This window comes from Eucyclogobius newberryi, unplaced genomic scaffold (genome assembly GCF_026437365.1).
Source record: "Eucyclogobius newberryi isolate DKJ021-1_F unplaced genomic scaffold, fEucNew1.0.hap1 SCAF_2, whole genome shotgun sequence".
In the NCBI taxonomy this organism is placed as follows: domain Eukaryota; kingdom Metazoa; phylum Chordata; class Actinopteri; order Gobiiformes; family Gobiidae; genus Eucyclogobius; species Eucyclogobius newberryi.
Genome location: NW_027315834.1, coordinates 1,006,248 through 1,024,736, shown reverse-complemented (window position 1 = coordinate 1,024,736; position 18,489 = coordinate 1,006,248). Strand labels below are relative to the sequence as shown.

Sequence of the window (18,489 nt, the reverse complement as noted above, 5' to 3'; positions counted from 1 at the left end):
GTTCTCTTGACCCTTGACCCTTGCGTGTGTTGCTCAGGTGTGGTTCTCTTGACCCTTGCGTGTGTTGCTCAGGTGTGGTTCTCTTGACCCTTGACCCTTGTGTGTGTTGCTCAGGTGTGGTTCTCTTGACCCTTGTGTGTGTTGCTCAGGTGTGGTTCTCTTGACCCTTGCGTGTGTTGCTCAGGTGTGGTTCTCTTGACCCTTGACCCTTGCGTGTGTTGCTCAGGTGTGGTTCTCTTGACCCTTGCGTGTGTTGCTCAGGTGTGGTTCTCCTGACCCTTGACCCTTGCGTGTGTTGCTCAGGTGTGGTTCTCTTGACCCTTGCGTGTGTTGCTCAGGTGTGGTTCTCTTGACCCTTGACCCTTGCGTGTGTTGCTCAGGTGTTGTTCTCTTGACCCTTGCTTGTGTTGCTCAGGTGTGGTTCTCTTGACCCTTGACCCTTGCGTGTGTTGCTCACGTGTTGTTCTCTTGACCCTTGACCCTTGCGTGTGTTGCTCAGGTGTGGTTCTCTTGACCCTTGTGTGTGTTGCTCAGGTGTGGTTCTCTTGACCCTTGTGTGTGTTACTCAGGTGTGGTTCTCTTGACCCTTGACCCTTGCGTGTGTTGCTCAGGTGTGGTTCTCTTGACCCTTGACCCTTGCATGTGTTGCTCAGGTGTCGGGGAAGCTGGTGGACCGGGAGCGCTCTCTGGAGGAGGAGATCCAGCTGCGTGAGCGGCTGCAGCTGCAGGTCAAACAGGCCGAGCGGAGCCTGGACGACCTGCGCATGGAAGTGACCAGCAGCAACCAGAGCCTGGACGAGCTCACCAAGCAGCACAAGGCCGCTCAGGTCAGGAGACGCCAGGGACACCAAGGACACCAGGGACACCACGGGGACACCACAGAGACACCAGGGACACCACAGAGACACCAGGGACACCACAGAGACACCACAGAGACACCACACAAGAGACACCACAGAGACACCACAGAGACACCACACAAGAGACACCACAGAGACACCACAGAGACACCACACAAGAGACACCACAGAGACACCACACAAGAGACACCACAGAGACACCACAGAGACACCACACTCAGATAAACTCAGTCCTAAAGCAGGACTAAAGCAGGACTAGAGATACAGTTTGAATGTTGATGACTGGACAGTGTCTCTCACTGGACAGTGTCTCTCACTGGACAGTGTCTCTCACTCTAGATCCCTAATTCTACATCTACTTTATTTCAGGAGAAGATCATTGATCTTGAGACTGATCTGGAGGAGCTGCAGGACAGTGAGCAGCGCTGGGCGTCCAAGCACAAGCGAGCCACCGAACAGGCAAGGAATCCATTTGTGTTTGTGCTGAAGCACGTGTGAAGCGCTGTACAGAAGCTGAAGCACGTGTGAAGCGCTGCACAGAAGCTGAAGCACGTGTGAACCGCTGCACAGAAGCTGAAGCACGTGTGAACCGCTGCACAGAAGCTGAAGCACGTGTGAAGCGCTGCACAGAAGCATATGTGAACCGCTGCACAGAAGCTGAAGCGAGTGTGAAGCGCTGCACAGAAGCTGAAGCATGTGTGAGCGCTGCACAGAAGCTGAAGCACGTGTGAACCGCTGCACAGAAGCTGAAGCACGTGTGAACCGCTGCACAGAAGCTGAAGCACGTGTGAACCGCTGCACAGAAGCTGAAGCACGTGTGAACCGCTGCACAGAAACTGAAGCACGTGTGAACCGCTGCACAGAAGACAATGCTTTAAAAATCAAGAGGTTTCTGCTTCCACACGAAAGTCATGTTCTGGTTTTTGAACAATGAGCGTTACAAAAGACACTCACATTCTGGACCGCAGTGAGTCGTGCATCTGAAAGACACAAGGAGAAGAGTGTCCTTTACAGCAGTGTCCTTTACAGCTGTGTCCTTTACAACAGTGTCCTTTACAACAGTGTCCTTTACAGCAGTGTCCTTTACAACAGTGTCCTTTAAAGCAGTGTCCTTTACAGCAGTGTCCTTTAAAGCAGTGTCCTTTACGGCAGTGTCCTTTACAACAGTGTCCTTTACAACAGTGTCCTTTACAGCAGTGTCCTTTACAACAGTGTCCTTTAAAGCAGTGTCCTTTACAGCAGTGTCCTTTAAAGCAGTGTCCTTTACGGCAGTGTCCTTTAAAGCAGTGTCCTTTACAACAGTGTCCTTTAAAGCAGTGTCCTTTACGGCAGTGTCCTTTAAAGCAGTGTCCTTTACAACAGTGTCCTTTAAAGCAGTGTCCTTTAAAGCAGTGTCCTTTTCGGCAGTGTCCTTTAAAGCAGTGTCCTTTTCGGCAGTGTCCTTTAAAGCAGTGTCCTTTACAGCAGTGTCCTTTACGGCAGTGTCCTTTAGGACAGTGTCCTTTACAGCAGTGTCCTTTAAAGCAGTATCCTTTACGGCAGTGTCCTTTAAAGCAGTGTCCTTTACAACAGTGTCCTTTACGGCTCTGTCCTTTAGGGCAGTGTCCTTTACAGCAGTGTCCTTTAAAGCAGTGTCCTTTACAGCAGTGTCCTTTATGGCAGTGTCCTTTACAACAGTGTCCTTTACAGCAGTGTCCTTTACAGCAGTGTCCTTTACAACAGTGTCCTTTAAAGCAGTGTCCTTTACAGCAGTGTCCTTTACGGCAGTGTCCTTTACAGCAGAGGCAACTGTTGTGATTTTGGGCCTTACAAAAATAAATTGATTTGATTTGAGCAGTGTCCTTTAAAGCAGTGTCCTTTACAACAGTGTCCTTTACAGCAGTGTCCTTTATGGCAGTGTCCTTTACAACAGTGTCCTTTACAGCAGTGTCCTTTATAGCAGTGTCCTTTACAACAGTGTCCTTTAAAGCAGTGTCCTTTACGGCAGTGTCCTTTAAAGCAGTGTCCTTTACGGCAGTGTCCTTTACAACAGTGTCCTTTATGGCAGTGTCCTTTACAACAGTGTCCTTTACAGCAGTGTCCTTTACAGCAGTGTCCTTTACGGCAGTGTCGTTTACGGCAGTGTCCTTTATGGCAGTGTCCTTTACAGCAGTGTCCTTTACAACAGTGTCCTTTACGGCAGTGTCCTTTACAACAGTGTCCTTTACGGCAGTGTCCTTTACAACAGTGTCCTTTATGGCAGTGTCCTTTACAGCAGTGTCCTTTAAAGCAGTGTCCTTTATGGCAGTGTCCTTTACAACAGTGTCCTTTATGGCAGTGTCCTTTACAGCAGTGTACTTTACAGCAGTGTCCTTTACAGCAGTGTCCTTTATGGCAGTGTCCTTTATGGCAGTGTCCTTTACAACAGTGTCCTTTACAGCAGTGTCCTTTATGGCAGTGTCCTTTACAGCAGTGTCCTTTAAAGCAGTGTCCTTTACGGCAGTGTCCTTTAAAGCAGTGTCCTTTACAACAGTGTCCTTTAAAGCAGTGTCCTTTAAAGCAGTGTCCTTTTCGGCAGTGTCCTTTAAAGCAGTGTCCTTTTCGGCAGTGTCCTTTAAAGCAGTGTCCTTTACAGCAGTGTCCTTTACGGCAGTGTCCTTTAGGACAGTGTCCTTTACAGCAGTGTCCTTTAAAGCAGTATCCTTTACGGCAGTGTCCTTTAAAGCAGTGTCCTTTACAACAGTGTCCTTTACGGCAGTGTCCTTTAGGGCAGTGTCCTTTACAGCAGTGTCCTTTAAAGCAGTGTCCTTTACAGCAGTGTCCTTTATGGCAGTGTCCTTTACAACAGTGTCCTTTACAGCAGTGTCCTTTACAGCAGTGTCCTTTACAACAGTGTCCTTTAAAGCAGTGTCCTTTACAGCAGTGTCCTTTACGGCAGTGTCCTTTACAGCAGAGGCAACTGTTGTGATTTTGGGCCTTACAAAAATAAATTGATTTGATTTGATTTGAGCAGTGTCCTTTAAAGCAGTGTCCTTTACAACAGTGTCCTTTACGGCAGTGTCCTTTACGGCAGTGTCCTTTACAGCAGTGTCCTTTAAAGCAGTGTCCTTTATGGCAGTGTCCTTTACAACAGTGTCCTTTACAGCAGTGTCCTTTATGGCAGTGTCCTTTACAACAGTGTCCTTTACAGCAGTGTCCTTTATAGCAGTGTCCTTTACAACAGTGTCCTTTAAAGCAGTGTCCTTTACGGCAGTGTCCTTTAAAGCAGTGTCCTTTACGGCAGTGTCCTTTACAACAGTGTCCTTTATGGCAGTGTCCTTTACAACAGTGTCCTTTACAGCAGTGTCCTTTACAGCAGTGTCCTTTACGGCAGTGTCGTTTACGGCAGTGTCCTTTATGGCAGTGTCCTTTACAGCAGTGTCCTTTACAACAGTGTCCTTTACGGCAGTGTCCTTTACAACAGTGTCCTTTACGGCAGTGGCCTTTACAACAGTGTCCTTTATGGCAGTGTCCTTTACAGCAGTGTCCTTTAAAGCAGTGTCCTTTATGGCAGTGTCCTTTACAACAGTGTCCTTTATGGCAGTGTCCTTTACAGCAGTGTACTTTACAGCAGTGTCCTTTACAGCAGTGTCCTTTATGGCAGTGTCCTTTATGGCAGTGTCCTTTACAACAGTGTCCTTTACAGCAGTGTCCTTTATGGCAGTGTCCTTTACAGCAGTGTCCTTTATGGCAGTGTCCTTTACAACAGTGTCCTTTACGGCAGTGTCCTTTACGGCAGTGTCCTTTACAGCAGTGTCCTTTAAAGCAGTGTCCTTTATGGCAGTGTCCTTTACAACAGTGTCCTTTACAGCAGTGTCCTTTATGGCAGTGTCCTTTACAGCAGTGTCCTTTACAGCAGTGTCCTTTACAACAGTGTCCTTTAAAGCAGTGTCCTTTACGGCAGTGTCCTTTACAACAGTGTCCTTTATGGCAGTGTCCTTTACAACAGTGTCCTTTACAGCAGTGTCCTTTACAGCAGTGTCCTTTACAGCAGTGTCCTTTATGGCAGTGTCCTTTACGGCAGTGTCCTTTACAACAGTGTCCTTTACAGCAGTGTCCTTTACAACAGTGTCCTTTACAACAGTGTCCTTTACAACAGTGTCCTTTACGGCAGTGTCCTTTACGGCAGTGTCCTTTACAACAGTGTCCTTTATGGCAGTGTCCTTTACAGCAGTGTCCTTTAAAGCAGTGTCCTTTACGGCAGTGTCCTTTACAACAGTGTCGTTTACGGCAGTGTCCTTTACAACAGTGTCCTTTACGGCAGTGTCCTTTACAGCAGTGTCCTTTACAGCAGTGTCCTTTACAGCAGTGTCCTTTACAACAGTGTCCTTTACGGCAGTGTCCTTTAAAGCAGTGTCCTTTACAGCAGTGTCCTTTACAGCAGTGTCCTTTACAACAGTGTCCTTTACGGCAGTGTCCTTTACAACAGTGTCCTTTACAGCAGTGTCCTTTACAGCAGTGTCCTTTACAGCAGTGTCCTTTACAACAGTGTCCTTTACGGCAGTGTCCTTTACAACAGTGTCCTTTACGGCAGTGTCCTTTACAACAGTGTCCTTTATGGCAGTGTCCTTTACAGCAGTGTCCTTTATGGCAGTGTCCTTTACAACAGTGTCCTTTACAGCAGTGTCCTTTACGGCAGTGTCCTTTACAGCAGTGTCCTTTATGGCAGTGTCCTTTACAACAGTGTCCTTTACAGCAGTGTCCTTTACAGCAGTGTCCTTTACAACAGTGTCCTTTAAAGCAGTGTCCTTTACGGCAGTGTCCTTTAAAGCAGTGTCCTTTACGGCAGTGTCCTTTACAACAGTGTCCTTTATGGCAGTGTCCTTTAGGGCAGTGTCCTTTATAGCAGTGTCCTTTAAAGCAGTGTCCTTTATGGCAGTGTCCTTTACAACAGTGTCCTTTACAGCAGTGTCCTTTACAGCTGTGTCCTTTACAGCAGTGTCCTTTACAACAGTGTCCTTTACAACAGTGTCCTTTACAACAGTGTCCTTTACAGCAGTGTCCTTTACAACAGTGTCCTTTAAAGCAGTGTCCTTTAAAGCAGTGTCCTTTACAGCAGTGTCCTTTACAACAGTGTCCTTTATGGCAGTGTCCTTTACAGCAGTGTCCTTTACAGCAGTGTCCTTTACAGCAGTGTCCTTTATGGCAGTGTCCTTTATGGCAGTGTCCTTTACAACAGTGTCCTTTACAGCAGTGTCCTTTATGGCAGTGTCCTTTACAGCAGTGTCCTTTATGGCAGTGTCCTTTACAACAGTGTCCTTTACGGCAGTGTCCTTTACGGCAGTGTCCTTTACAGCAGTGTCCTTTAAAGCAGTGTCCTTTATGGCAGTGTCCTTTACAACAGTGTCCTTTACAGCAGTGTCCTTTATGGCAGTGTCCTTTACAGCAGTGTCCTTTACAGCACTGTCCTTTACAACAGTGTCCTTTAAAGCAGTGTCCTTTACGGCAGTGTCCTTTACAACAGTGTCCTTTATGGCAGTGTCCTTTACAACAGTGTCCTTTACAGCAGTGTCCTTTACAGCAGTGTCCTTTACAGCAGTGTCCTTTATGGCAGTGTCCTTTACGGCAGTGTCCTTTACAACAGTGTCCTTTACAGCAGTGTCCTTTACAACAGTGTCCTTTACAACAGTGTCCTTTACAACAGTGTCCTTTACGGCAGTGTCCTTTACGGCAGTGTCCTTTACAACAGTGTCCTTTATGGCAGTGTCCTTTACAGCAGTGTCCTTTAAAGCAGTGTCCTTTACGGCAGTGTCCTTTACAACAGTGTCGTTTACGGCAGTGTCCTTTACAACAGTGTCCTTTACGGCAGTGTCCTTTACAGGAGTGTCCTTTACAGCAGTGTCCTTTACAGCAGTGTCCTTTACAACAGTGTCCTTTACGGCAGTGTCCTTTAAAGCAGTGTCCTTTACAGCAGTGTCCTTTACAGCAGTGTCCTTTACAACAGTGTCCTTTACGGCAGTGTCCTTTACAACAGTGTCCTTTACAGCAGTGTCCTTTACAGCAGTGTCCTTTACAGCAGTGTCCTTTACAGCAGTGTCCTTTACAACAGTGTCCTTTACGGCAGTGTCCTTTACAACAGTGTCCTTTACGGCAGTGTCCTTTACAACAGTGTCCTTTATGGCAGTGTCCTTTACAGCAGTGTCCTTTATGGCAGTGTCCTTTACAACAGTGTCCTTTACAGCAGTGTCCTTTACGGCAGTGTCCTTTACAGCAGTGTCCTTTATGGCAGTGTCCTTTACAACAGTGTCCTTTACAGCAGTGTCCTTTACAGCAGTGTCCTTTACAACAGTGTCCTTTAAAGCAGTGTCCTTTACGGCAGTGTCCTTTAAAGCAGTGTCCTTTACGGCAGTGTCCTTTACAACAGTGTCCTTTATGGCAGTGTCCTTTACAACAGTGTCCTTTATGGCAGTGTCCTTTAGGGCAGTGTCCTTTATAGCAGTGTCCTTTAAAGCAGTGTCCTTTATGGCAGTGTCCTTTACAACAGTGTCCTTTACAGCTGTGTCCTTTACAGCAGTGTCCTTTACAACAGTGTCCTTTACAACAGTGTCCTTTACAACAGTGTCCTTTACAGCAGTGTCCTTTACAACAGTGTCCTTTAAAGCAGTGTCCTTTAAAGCAGTGTCCTTTACAGCAGTGTCCTTTTCGGCAGTGTCCTTTAAAGCAGTGTCCTTTTCGGCAGTGTCCTTTAAAGCAGTGTCCTTTACAGCAGTGTCCTTTACGGCAGTGTCCTTTACGACAGTGTCCTTTACAGCAGTGTCCTTTAAAGCAGTATCCTTTACGGCAGTGTCCTTTAAAGCAGTGTCCTTTACAACAGTGTCCTTTACGGCAGTGTCCTTTAGGGCAGTGTCCTTTACAGCAGTGTCCTTTAAAGCAGTGTCCTTTACAGCAGTGTCCTTTACGGCAGTGTCCTTTACAACAGTGTCCTTTACAGCAGTGTCCTTTACAGCAGTGTCCTTTACAACAGTGTCCTTTAAAGCAGTGTCCTTTACAGCAGTGTCCTTTACGGCAGTGTCCTTTACAGCAGTGTCCTTTAAAGCAGTGTCCTTTTCGGCAGTGTCCTTTAAAGCAGTGTCCTTTACAACAGTGTCCTTTACGGCAGTGTCCTTTACGGCAGTGTCCTTTACAGCAGTGTCCTTTAAAGCAGTGTCCTTTATGGCAGTGTCCTTTACAACAGTGTCCTTTACAGCAGTGTCCTTTACAGCAGTGTCCTTTACAACAGTGTCCTTTAAAGCAGTGTCCTTTACGGCAGTGTCCTTTAAAGCAGTGTCCTTTACGGCAGTGTCCTTTACAACAGTGTCCTTTATGGCAGTGTCCTTTACAACAGTGTCCTTTACAGCAGTGTCCTTTACAGCAGTGTCCTTTACAGCAGTGTCCTTTACGGCAGTGTCGTTTACGGCAGTGTCCTTTATGGCAGTGTCCTTCACAGCAGTGTCCTTTACAACAGTGTCCTTTACGGCAGTGTCCTTTACAACAGTGTCCTTTATGGCAGTGTCCTTTACAGCAGTGTCCTTTAAAGCAGTGTCCTTTATGGCAGTGTCCTTTACAACAGTGTCCTTTATGGCAGTGTCCTTTACAGCAGTGTCCTTTACAGCAGTGTCCTTTACAGCAGTGTCCTTTATGGCAGTGTCCTTTATGGCAGTGTCCTTTACAACAGTGTCCTTTACAGCAGTGTCCTTTATGGCAGTGTCCTTTACAGCAGTGTCCTTTATGGCAGTGTCCTTTACAACAGTGTCCTTTACGGCAGTGTCCTTTACGGCAGTGTCCTTTACAGCAGTGTCCTTTAAAGCAGTGTCCTTTATGGCAGTGTCCTTTACAACAGTGTCCTTTACAGCAGTGTCCTTTATGGCAGTGTCCTTTACAGCAGTGTCCTTTACAGCAGTGTCCTTTACAACAGTGTCCTTTAAAGCAGTGTCCTTTACGGCAGTGTCCTTTACAACAGTGTCCTTTATGGCAGTGTCCTTTACAGCAGTGTCCTTTACAGCAGTGTCCTTTACAGCAGTGTCCTTTACAGCAGTGTCCTTTATGGCAGTGTCCTTTACGGCAGTGTCCTTTACAACAGTGTCCTTTACAGCAGTGTCCTTTACAACAGTGTCCTTTACAACAGTGTCCTTTATGGCAGTGTCCTTTACAGCAGTGTCCTTTAAAGCAGTGTCCTTTACGGCAGTGTCCTTTACAACAGTGTCGTTTACGGCAGTGTCCTTTACAACAGTGTCCTTTACGGCAGTGTCCTTTACAGCAGTGTCCTTTACAGCAGTGTCCTTTACAGCAGTGTCCTTTACAACAGTGTCCTTTACAACAGTGTCCTTTAAAGCAGTGTCCTTTACGGCAGTGTCCTTTAAAGCAGTGTCCTTTACGGCAGTGTCCTTTACAACAGTGTCCTTTATGGCAGTGTCCTTTACAACAGTGTCCTTTATGGCAGTGTCCTTTAGGGCAGTGTCCTTTACAGCAGTGTCCTTTAAAGCAGTGTCCTTTATGGCAGTGTCCTTTACAACAGTGTCCTTTAAAGCAGTGTCCTTTACAGCAGTGTCCTTTACAGCAGTGTCCTTTACGGCAGTGTCCTTTACGGCAGTGTCCTTTACGGCAGTGTCCTTTAAAGCAGTGTCCTTTTCGGCAGTGTCCTTTAAAGCAGTGTCCTTTACAACAGTGTCCTTTACAGCAGCGTCCTTTACGGCAGTGTCCTTTACGGCAGTGTCCTTTAAAGCAGTGTCCTTTATGGCAGTGTCCTTTACAACAGTGTCCTTTACAGCAGTGTCCTTTACAACAGTGTCCTTTACAGCAGTGTCCTTTACGGCAGTGTCCTTTACAACAGTGTCCTTTATGGCAGTGTCCTTTACAACAGTGTCCTTTACAGCAGTGTCCTTTACAGCAGTGTCCTTTACAGCAGTGTCCTTTACGGCAGTGTCGTTTACGGCAGTGTCCTTTATGGCAGTGTCCTTTACAGCAGTGTCCTTTACAGCAGTGTCCTTTACAGCAGTGTCCTTTACAACAGTGTCCTTTACGGCAGTGTCCTTTACAACAGTGTCCTTTACGGCAGTGTCCTTTACAACAGTGTCCTTTAAAGCAGTGTCCTTTATGGCAGTGTCCTTTACAGCAGTGTCCTTTAAAGCAGTGTCCTTTATGGCAGTGTCCTTTACGGCAGTGTCCTTTACGGCAGTGTCCTTTACAACAGTGTCCTTTACAGCAGTGTCCTTTACGGCAGTGTCCTTTACAACAGTGTCCTTTACAGCAGTGTCCTTTACAGCAGTGTCCTTTACAACAGTGTCCTTTACGGCAGTGTCCTTTACAACAGTGTCCTTTATGGCAGTGTCCTTTACAGCAGTGTCCTTTATGGCAGTGTCCTTTATGGCAGTGTCCTTTACCACAGTGTCCTTTACAGCAGTGTCCTTTATGGCAGTGTCCTTTACAACAGTGTCCTTTACAGCAGTGTCCTTTACAGCAGTGTCCTTTACAACAGTGTCCTTTACAGCAGTGTCCTTTACAGCAGTGTCCTTTACAACAGTGTCCTTTACGGCAGTGTCCTTTACAACAGTGTCCTTTACAGCAGTGTCCTTTACAGCAGTGTCCTTTACAGCAGTGTCCTTTACAACAGTGTCCTTTACGGCAGTGTCCTTTACGGCAGTGTCCTTTACGGCTCTGTCCTTTACGGCAGTGTCCTTTACGGCAGTGTCCTTTAAAGCAGTGTCCTTTTCGGCAGTGTCCTTTACAGCAGCGTCCTTTACAGCAGCGTCCTTTACAGCAGCGTCCTTTCCGGCAGCGTCCTTTACGGCAGTGTCCTTTACGGCAGTGTCCTTTACGGCAGTGTCCTTTACGGCAGTGTCCTTTACGGCTGTGTCCTTTACGGCAGTGTCCTTTACGGCAGTGTCCTTTAAAGCAGTGTCCTTTTCGGCAGTGTCCTTTACAGCAGTGTCCTTTACGGCAGTGTCCTTTACGGCTGTGTCCTTTACGGCAGTGTCCTTTACGGCAGTGTCCTTTATGGCAGTGTCCTTTACAACAGTGTCCTTTACAACAGTGTCCTTTATGGCAGTGTCCTTTACGGCAGTGTCCTTTAAAGCAGTGTCCTTTGCGGCAGTGTCCTTTACAACAGTGTCCTTTATGGCAGTGTCCTTTACAACAGTGTCCTTTACAGCAGTGTCCTTTACAGCAGTGTCCTTTACAACAGTGTCCTTTACAGCAGTGTCCTTTACAGCAGTGTCCTTTACAACAGTGTCCTTTACGGCAGTGTCCTTTACAACAGTGTCCTTTACAGCAGTGTCCTTTACAGCAGTGTCCTTTACAGCAGTGTCCTTTACAACAGTGTCCTTTACGGCAGTGTCCTTTACGGCAGTGTCCTTTACGGCTCTGTCCTTTACGGCAGTGTCCTTTACGGCAGTGTCCTTTAAAGCAGTGTCCTTTTCGGCAGTGTCCTTTACAGCAGCGTCCTTTACAGCAGTGTCCTTTACAGCAGCGTCCTTTCCGGCAGCGTCCTTTACGGCAGTGTCCTTTACGGCAGTGTCCTTTACGGCAGTGTCCTTTACGGCAGTGTCCTTTACGGCTGTGTCCTTTACGGCAGTGTCCTTTACGGCAGTGTCCTTTAAAGCAGTGTCCTTTTCGGCAGTGTCCTTTACAGCAGTGTCCTTTACGGCAGTGTCCTTTACGGCTGTGTCCTTTACGGCAGTGTCCTTTACGGCAGTGTCCTTTACGGCAGTGTCCTTCAAAGCAGTGTCCTTTTCGGCAGTGTCCTTTACAACAGTGTCCTTTACGGCAGTGTCCTTTACAACAGTGTCCTTTACGGCAGTGTCCTTTACAACAGTGTACTTTACAACAGTGTCCTTTATGACAGTGTCCTTTACAACAGTGTCCTTTACGGCAGTGTCCTTTACGGCAGTGTCCTTTACAACAGTGTCCTTTATGGCAGTGTCCTTTACAGCAGTGTCCTTTAAAGCAGTGTCCTTTACAGCAGTGTCCTTTAAAGCAGTGTCCTTTACGGCAGTGTCCTTTACAACAGTGTCGTTTACGGCAGTGTCCTTTACAACAGTGTCCTTTACAGCAGTGTCCTTTACAGCAGTGTCCTTTACAGCAGTGTCCTTTACAGCAGTGTCCTTTACAGCAGTGTCCTTTACAGCAGTGTCCTTTACAACAGTGTCCTTTACGGCAGTGTCCTTTACAACAGTGTCCTTTACGGCAGTGTCCTTTACAACAGTGTCCTTTATGGCAGTGTCCTTTACAGCAGTGTCCTTTATGGCAGTGTCCTTTACAACAGTGTCCTTTACAGCAGTGTCCTTTACGGCAGTGTCCTTTACAGCAGTGTCCTTTATGGCAGTGTCCTTTACAACAGTGTCCTTTACAGCAGTGTCCTTTACAGCAGTGTCCTTTACAACAGTGTCCTTTAAAGCAGTGTCCTTTACGGCAGTGTCCTTTAAAGCAGTGTCCTTTACGGCAGTGTCCTTTACAACAGTGTCCTTTATGGCAGTGTCCTTTACAACAGTGTCCTTTATGGCAGTGTCCTTTAGGGCAGTGTCCTTTACAGCAGTGTCCTTTAAAGCAGTGTCCTTTATGGCAGTGTCCTTTACAACAGTGTCCTTTACAGCAGTGTCCTTTATGGCAGTGTCCTTTACAACAGTGTCCTTTAAAGCAGTGTCCTTTACAGCAGTGTCCTTTACAACAGTGTCCTTTAAAGCAGTGTCCTTTAAAGCTTGTCCTTTACAGCAGTGTCCTTTACGGCAGTGTCCTTTACGGCAGTGTCCTTTACGGCAGTGTCCTTTAAAGCAGTGTCCTTTTCGGCAGTGTCCTTTAAAGCAGTGTCCTTTACAACAGTGTCCTTTACAGCAGCGTCCTTTACGGCAGTGTCCTTTACGGCAGTGTCCTTTAAAGCAGTGTCCTTTATGGCAGTGTCCTTTACAACAGTGTCCTTTACAGCAGTGTCCTTTACAACAGTGTCCTTTACAGCAGTGTCCTTTACGGCAGTGTCCTTTACAACAGTGTCCTTTATGGCAGTGTCCTTTACAACAGTGTCCTTTACAGCAGTGTCCTTTACAGCAGTGTCCTTTACAGCAGTGTCCTTTACGGCAGTGTCGTTTACGGCAGTGTCCTTTATGGCAGTGTCCTTTACAGCAGTGTCCTTTACAGCAGTGTCCTTTACAGCAGTGTCCTTTACAACAGTGTCCTTTACGGCAGTGTCCTTTACAACAGTGTCCTTTACGGCAGTGTCCTTTACAACAGTGTCCTTTAAAGCAGTGTCCTTTATGGCAGTGTCCTTTACAACAGTGTCCTTTATGGCAGTGTCCTTTACAGCAGTGTCCTTTATGGCAGTGTCCTTTATGGCAGTGTCCTTTACCACAGTGTCCTTTACAGCAGTGTCCTTTATGGCAGTGTCCTTTACAGCAGTGTCCTTTATGGCAGTGTCCTTTACAACAGTGTCCTTTACAGCAGTGTCCTTTACAGCAGTGTCCTTTACAACAGTGTCCTTTAAAGCAGTGTCCTTTACGGCAGTGTCCTTTACAACAGTGTCCTTTATGGCAGTGTCCTTTACAACAGTGTCCTTTACAGCAGTGTCCTTTACAGCAGTGTCCTTTACAACAGTGTCCTTTACAGCAGTGTCCTTTACAGCAGTGTCCTTTACAACAGTGTCCTTTACGGCAGTGTCCTTTACAACAGTGTCCTTTACAGCAGTGTCCTTTACAGCAGTGTCCTTTACAGCAGTGTCCTTTACAACAGTGTCCTTTACGGCAGTGTCCTTTACGGCAGTGTCCTTTACGGCTCTGTCCTTTACGGCAGTGTCCTTTACGGCAGTGTCCTTTAAAGCAGTGTCCTTTTCGGCAGTGTCCTTTACAGCAGCGTCCTTTACAGCAGCGTCCTTTCCGGCAGCGTCCTTTACGGCAGTGTCCTTTACGGCAGTGTCCTTTACGGCAGTGTCCTTTACGGCAGTGTCCTTTACGGCTGTGTCCTTTACGGCAGTGTCCTTTAAAGCAGTGTCCTTTTCGGCAGTGTCCTTTACAGCAGTGTCCTTTACGGCAGTGTCCTTTACGGCTGTGTCCTTTACGGCAGTGTCCTTTACGGCAGTGTCCTTTACGGCAGTGTCCTTCAAAGCAGTGTCCTTTTCGGCAGTGTCCTTTACAACAGTGTCCTTTACGGCAGTGTCCTTTACAACAGTGTCCTTTACGGCAGTGTCCTTTACAACAGTGTCCTTTACAACAGTGTCCTTTATGGCAGTGTCCTTTACAACAGTGTCCTTTACAGCAGTGTCCTTTACAACAGTGTCCTTTACGGCAGTGTCCTTTACAACAGTGTCCTTTACAACAGTGTCCTTTACGGCAGTGTCCTTTACGGCAGTGTCCTTTACGGCAGTGTCCTTTACGGCAGTGTCCTTTACGGCTGTGTCCTTTACGGCAGTGTCCTTTACGGCAGTGTCCTTTAAAGCAGTGTCCTTTTCGGCAGTGTCCTTTACAGCAGTGTCCTTTACAGCAGTGTCCTTTACGGCAGTGTCCTTTACGGCAGTGTCCTTCAAAGCAGTGTCCTTTTCGGCAGTGTCCTTTACAACAGTGTCCTTTACGGCAGTGTCCTTTACAACAGTGTCCTTTACGGCAGTGTCCTTTACAACAGTGTCCTTTACAACAGTGTCCTTTATGGCAGTGTCCTTTACAACAGTGTCGTTTACGGCAGTGTCCTTTACAGCAGTGTCCTTTACAACAGTGTCCTTTACGGCAGTGTCCTTTACAACAGTGTCCTTTACGGCAGTGTCCTTTACGGCAGTGTCCTTTACGGCAGTGTCCTTTACGGCAGTGTCCTTTACGGCAGTGTCCTTTACGGCTGTGTCCTTTACGGCAGTGTCCTTTACGGCAGTGTCCTTTAAAGCAGTGTCCTTTTCGGCAGTGTCCTTTACAGCAGTGTCCTTTACAGCAGTGTCCTTTACAGCAGTGTCCTTTACAGCAGCGTCCTTTACAGCAGCGTCCTTTACAGCAGTGTCCTTTACGGCAGTGTCCTTTACAGCAGTGTCCTTTACGGCAGTGTCCTTTACGGCAGTGTCCTTTACGGCTGTGTCCTTTACGGCAGTGTCCTTTACGGCAGTGTCCTTTAAAGCAGTGTCCTTTTCGGCAGTGTCCTTTACGGCAGTGTCCTTTACGGCTGTGTCCTTTACGGCAGTGTCCTTTACGGCAGTGTCCTTTAAAGCAGTGTCCTTTTCGGCAGCGTCCTTTACAGCAGCGTCCTTTACAACAGTGTCCTTTACGGCTGTGTCCTTTACGGCAGTGTCCTTTACGGCAGTGTCCTTTACAGCAGTGTCCTTTACGACAGTAAATACATACATACATGTGCTGGACGTCTCAAGCTGCTGGACATTACACTGGGCTCTTACCCACCATGTCCACTTATGTCCTCACCATGTCCACTTATGTCCTCACCATGTCCACTTATGTCCTCACCATGTCCATATTCCTGACCCTGTAACTCTTTGTTCAGGTGGAACAACTTCAACTCAAGTTCATTCAGCAAAAGGATCTGAGCGAACAACTGGAAATGGACAAGGTCACGCTGGAGCGACAGGTCAGTATCACTGTGATCACTGTGGTCAAGGCTGCTGTGGTCAAGGCTGTTGTGGTCAAGGCTGTTGTGGTCAAGGCTGTTGTGGTCAAGGCTGTTGTGGTCAAGGCTGTTGTGTTGCAGGTGCGAGAGCTGCGCCTGGAGCTGGAGGAGCTTCAGAGCTCCAGACTCCAGGAGGACGTCATCTCCAGAACTGAATCTAGAGTCAAAGAGTTGGAGAACAGCCTGAGATCAGAGGAAAGGTCAGTGACCCTAACCCGCCCCTGGCAGCACCCGCACCCGCCTCTGGCAGCACCCGCCCCTGGCAGCACCCGCCTCTGGCAGCACCCGTCCCTGGCAGCACCCGCCCCTGGCAACACCCGCCTGTGGCAACACCCAGCCCTGGTAGCACCCGCCCCTGGCAGCACCCGCACCCGCCCCTGGCAGCACCCGCCTCTGGCAGCACCCGCCCCTGGCAGCACCCGCCTCTGGCAGCACCCGTCCCTGGCAGCACCCGCCTGTGGCAACACCCAGCCCTGGTAGCACCCGCCCCTGGCAGCACCCGCCTCTGGCAGCACCCGCCCCTGGCAGCACCCGCCTCTGGCAGCACCCGCCCCTGGCAACACCCGCCTGTGGCAACACCCAGCCCTGGTAGCACCCGCCCCTGGCAGCACCCGCCCCTGGAAGCACCCGCCCCTGGCAGCACCCGCCCCTGGCTGCACCTGCCCCCTTGCTGCACCCGCCCCTCGCAGCACCTGCCCCTCGCTACACCCGCCCCTCGCTGCATCCTCCACCTTGCTGCACCCGCCCCTCAGAGCACCTGCCCCTCACAGCACCTGCCCCTCGCTGCACCCGCCCCTCGCTGCACCCGCCCCTCGTTGCACCCGCCCCTCACAGCACCTGCCCCTCGCTGCACCCGCCCCTCGCTGCACCCGCCCCTCGCTGCACCCGCCCCTCACAGCACCCGCCCCTCGCTGCACCCGCCCCTCGTTGCACCCGCCCCTCGCTGCACCCGCCCCTCACAGCACCCGCCCCTCGCTGCACCCGCCGTGAGTCTAAAGGTAGAACTTTGTGCCTCGCCGACAATGGCACGTTTGTCAAAAATGAATCAGTCACAAAACCTTCTGGTTTCATCATCTTTAGAACGATCTCGTAATGTTCTAGAACATTTAGAATCACACTTCAGGTAAACGTGGTTTATCCTGCACTGGGCTGTTTTGTCCAAGTCTGAGACGGAGAAGTGGTCAGTGAGCGGTCAGTGAATTGTTCCTTGTTTTTTGAGCAGAAATAAAGGAGTCCTGACCAACACCATCAGTAAACTGGAGCGGAAAATCACAGAAGTGACGGACCAGCTGGAGGAAGATCACCGCATCTCCGCCGAGCAGAAGGAGCTGGTAATCCTGATTCATTCTGATTCATCCTGAGTCATCCTGAGTCATCCTGAGTCATCCTGATTCATCCTGATTCATCCTGATTCATCCTGATTCATCCTGATTCATCCTGATTCATCCTGAGTCATCCTGATTCATCCTGATTCATCCTGATTCATCCTGAGTCATACTGAGATCAGAGGACACAAACATGAGCCGTACATACATGTGCTTCAGACACAGACATGAGCCGTACATACATGTGCTTCAGACACAGACATGAGCCGTACGTACATGTGCTTCAGATCATTCCTCTTTGATCTTCATTTAAAACGATAACATCGACTCATGAGATTTATCCCTCGGATCTAAAGGTCCTCAAAGGAACACAAGCAGGTTGTATTTGAAAGAACCGTTTCTGAATGTTTTGTTGGTCGTAGATGACGCAGAGGATTCGGACTCTGAAGAGACAGTTGAACGAGGCGGAGGAGGAGGCCAGCAGGAAGGAGGCGCAGTGCCGCTTCGCTCAGAGAGAGCTGGGCGAGGAGCGCGAGGCCCGAGAGCGCCTCCAGAGGCAGCTCGTGGACCAGCAGCTCCAGGCCAAGTACATGCCACTGCTGTTATCTAGCATTAGCATTAGCATTACTATCCCTGGTGTAATATTTGTATGTGTTTCTCTGTGTTCTGCAGGCGTAAGGAGGCTCTGACCATGCGCCAAACCCTGGACAACCTGCATCTGGACCTGAGCATCGACGACGAGGAGGACGATCAGTCCAAAACAGAAACAGTCACCAAAGTCTAGAGCGTTTGAAAAGAATGTTCTAAAACCTCTTGTACGCCGGATGTTCTGTCCATACTGTCCATAGAGCCGTGTCCCATGAGCCGTGTCCCATGAGCCGCGTCCCATGAGCCGCGTCCCATGAGCCGCGTCCCATGAGCGTCTCCCATGAGCCGCGTCCCATGAGCCGTCTCCCATGAGCCGCGTCCCATGAGCCGACTCCCATGAGCGTCTCCCATGAGCGTCTCCCATGAGCCGTCTCCCATGAGCCGTCTCCCATGAGCCGCGTCCCATGAGCCGTCTCCCATGAGCCGCGTCCCATGAGCCGACTCCCATGAGCGTCTCCCATGAGCGTCTCCCATGAGCCGTCTCCCATGAGCGTCTCCCATGAGCCGCGTCCCATGAGCGTCTCCCATGAGCCGACTCCCATGAGCGTCTCCCATGAGCGTCTCCCATGAGCCGCGTCCCGTGAGCCGTCTCCCATGAGCCGCGTCCCATGAGCCGACTCCCATGAGCGTCTCCCATGAGCGTCTCCCATGAGCCGTCTCCCATGAGCGTCTCCCATGAGCCGCGTCCCATGAGCGTCTCCCATGAGCCGACTCCCATGAGCGTCTCCCATGAGCGTCTCCCATGAGCCGTCTCCCATGAGCGTCTCCCATGAGCCGCGTCCCGTGAGCGTCTCCCATGAGCGTCTCCCATGAGCCGACTCCCATGAGCGTCTCCCATGAGCGTCTCCCATGAGCCGTCTCCCATGAGCGTCTCCCATGAGCCGCGTCCCGTGAGCGTCTCCCATGAGCCGCGTCCCGTGAGCGTCTCCCATGAGCGTCTCCCATGAGCGTCTCCCATGAGCGTCTCCCATGAGCCGCGTCCCATGAGCGTCTCCCATGAGCGTCTCCCATGAGCCGTCTCCCATGAGCGTCTCCCATGAGCCGCGTCCCATGAGCGTCTCCCATGAGCCGTCTCCCATGAG

At 49.3% G+C, this 18,489-nt stretch overlaps 1 protein-coding gene across 1 annotated transcript in view; it reads left to right on the top strand.

Annotated features, from left to right (window-relative positions):
* The window catches only part of LOC140367904 (uncharacterized), a 64,451-nt gene extending 46,625 nt beyond the window's left edge, over window positions 1–17,826 (top strand). Inside the window, exons 12-18 of the mRNA XM_072454680.1 lie at window positions 654–827; window positions 1,230–1,319; window positions 15,312–15,395; window positions 15,516–15,634; window positions 16,657–16,765; window positions 17,182–17,345; window positions 17,432–17,826. Of these exons, the coding sequence (XP_072310781.1) occupies window positions 654–827; window positions 1,230–1,319; window positions 15,312–15,395; window positions 15,516–15,634; window positions 16,657–16,765; window positions 17,182–17,345; window positions 17,432–17,543 (852 nt within the window). The 3' untranslated portion in view covers window positions 17,544–17,826. The remainder of the gene's footprint in view (window positions 1–653; window positions 828–1,229; window positions 1,320–15,311; window positions 15,396–15,515; window positions 15,635–16,656; window positions 16,766–17,181; window positions 17,346–17,431) is intronic.
* The last annotated feature ends 663 nt before the right edge of the window (window positions 17,827–18,489 follow it).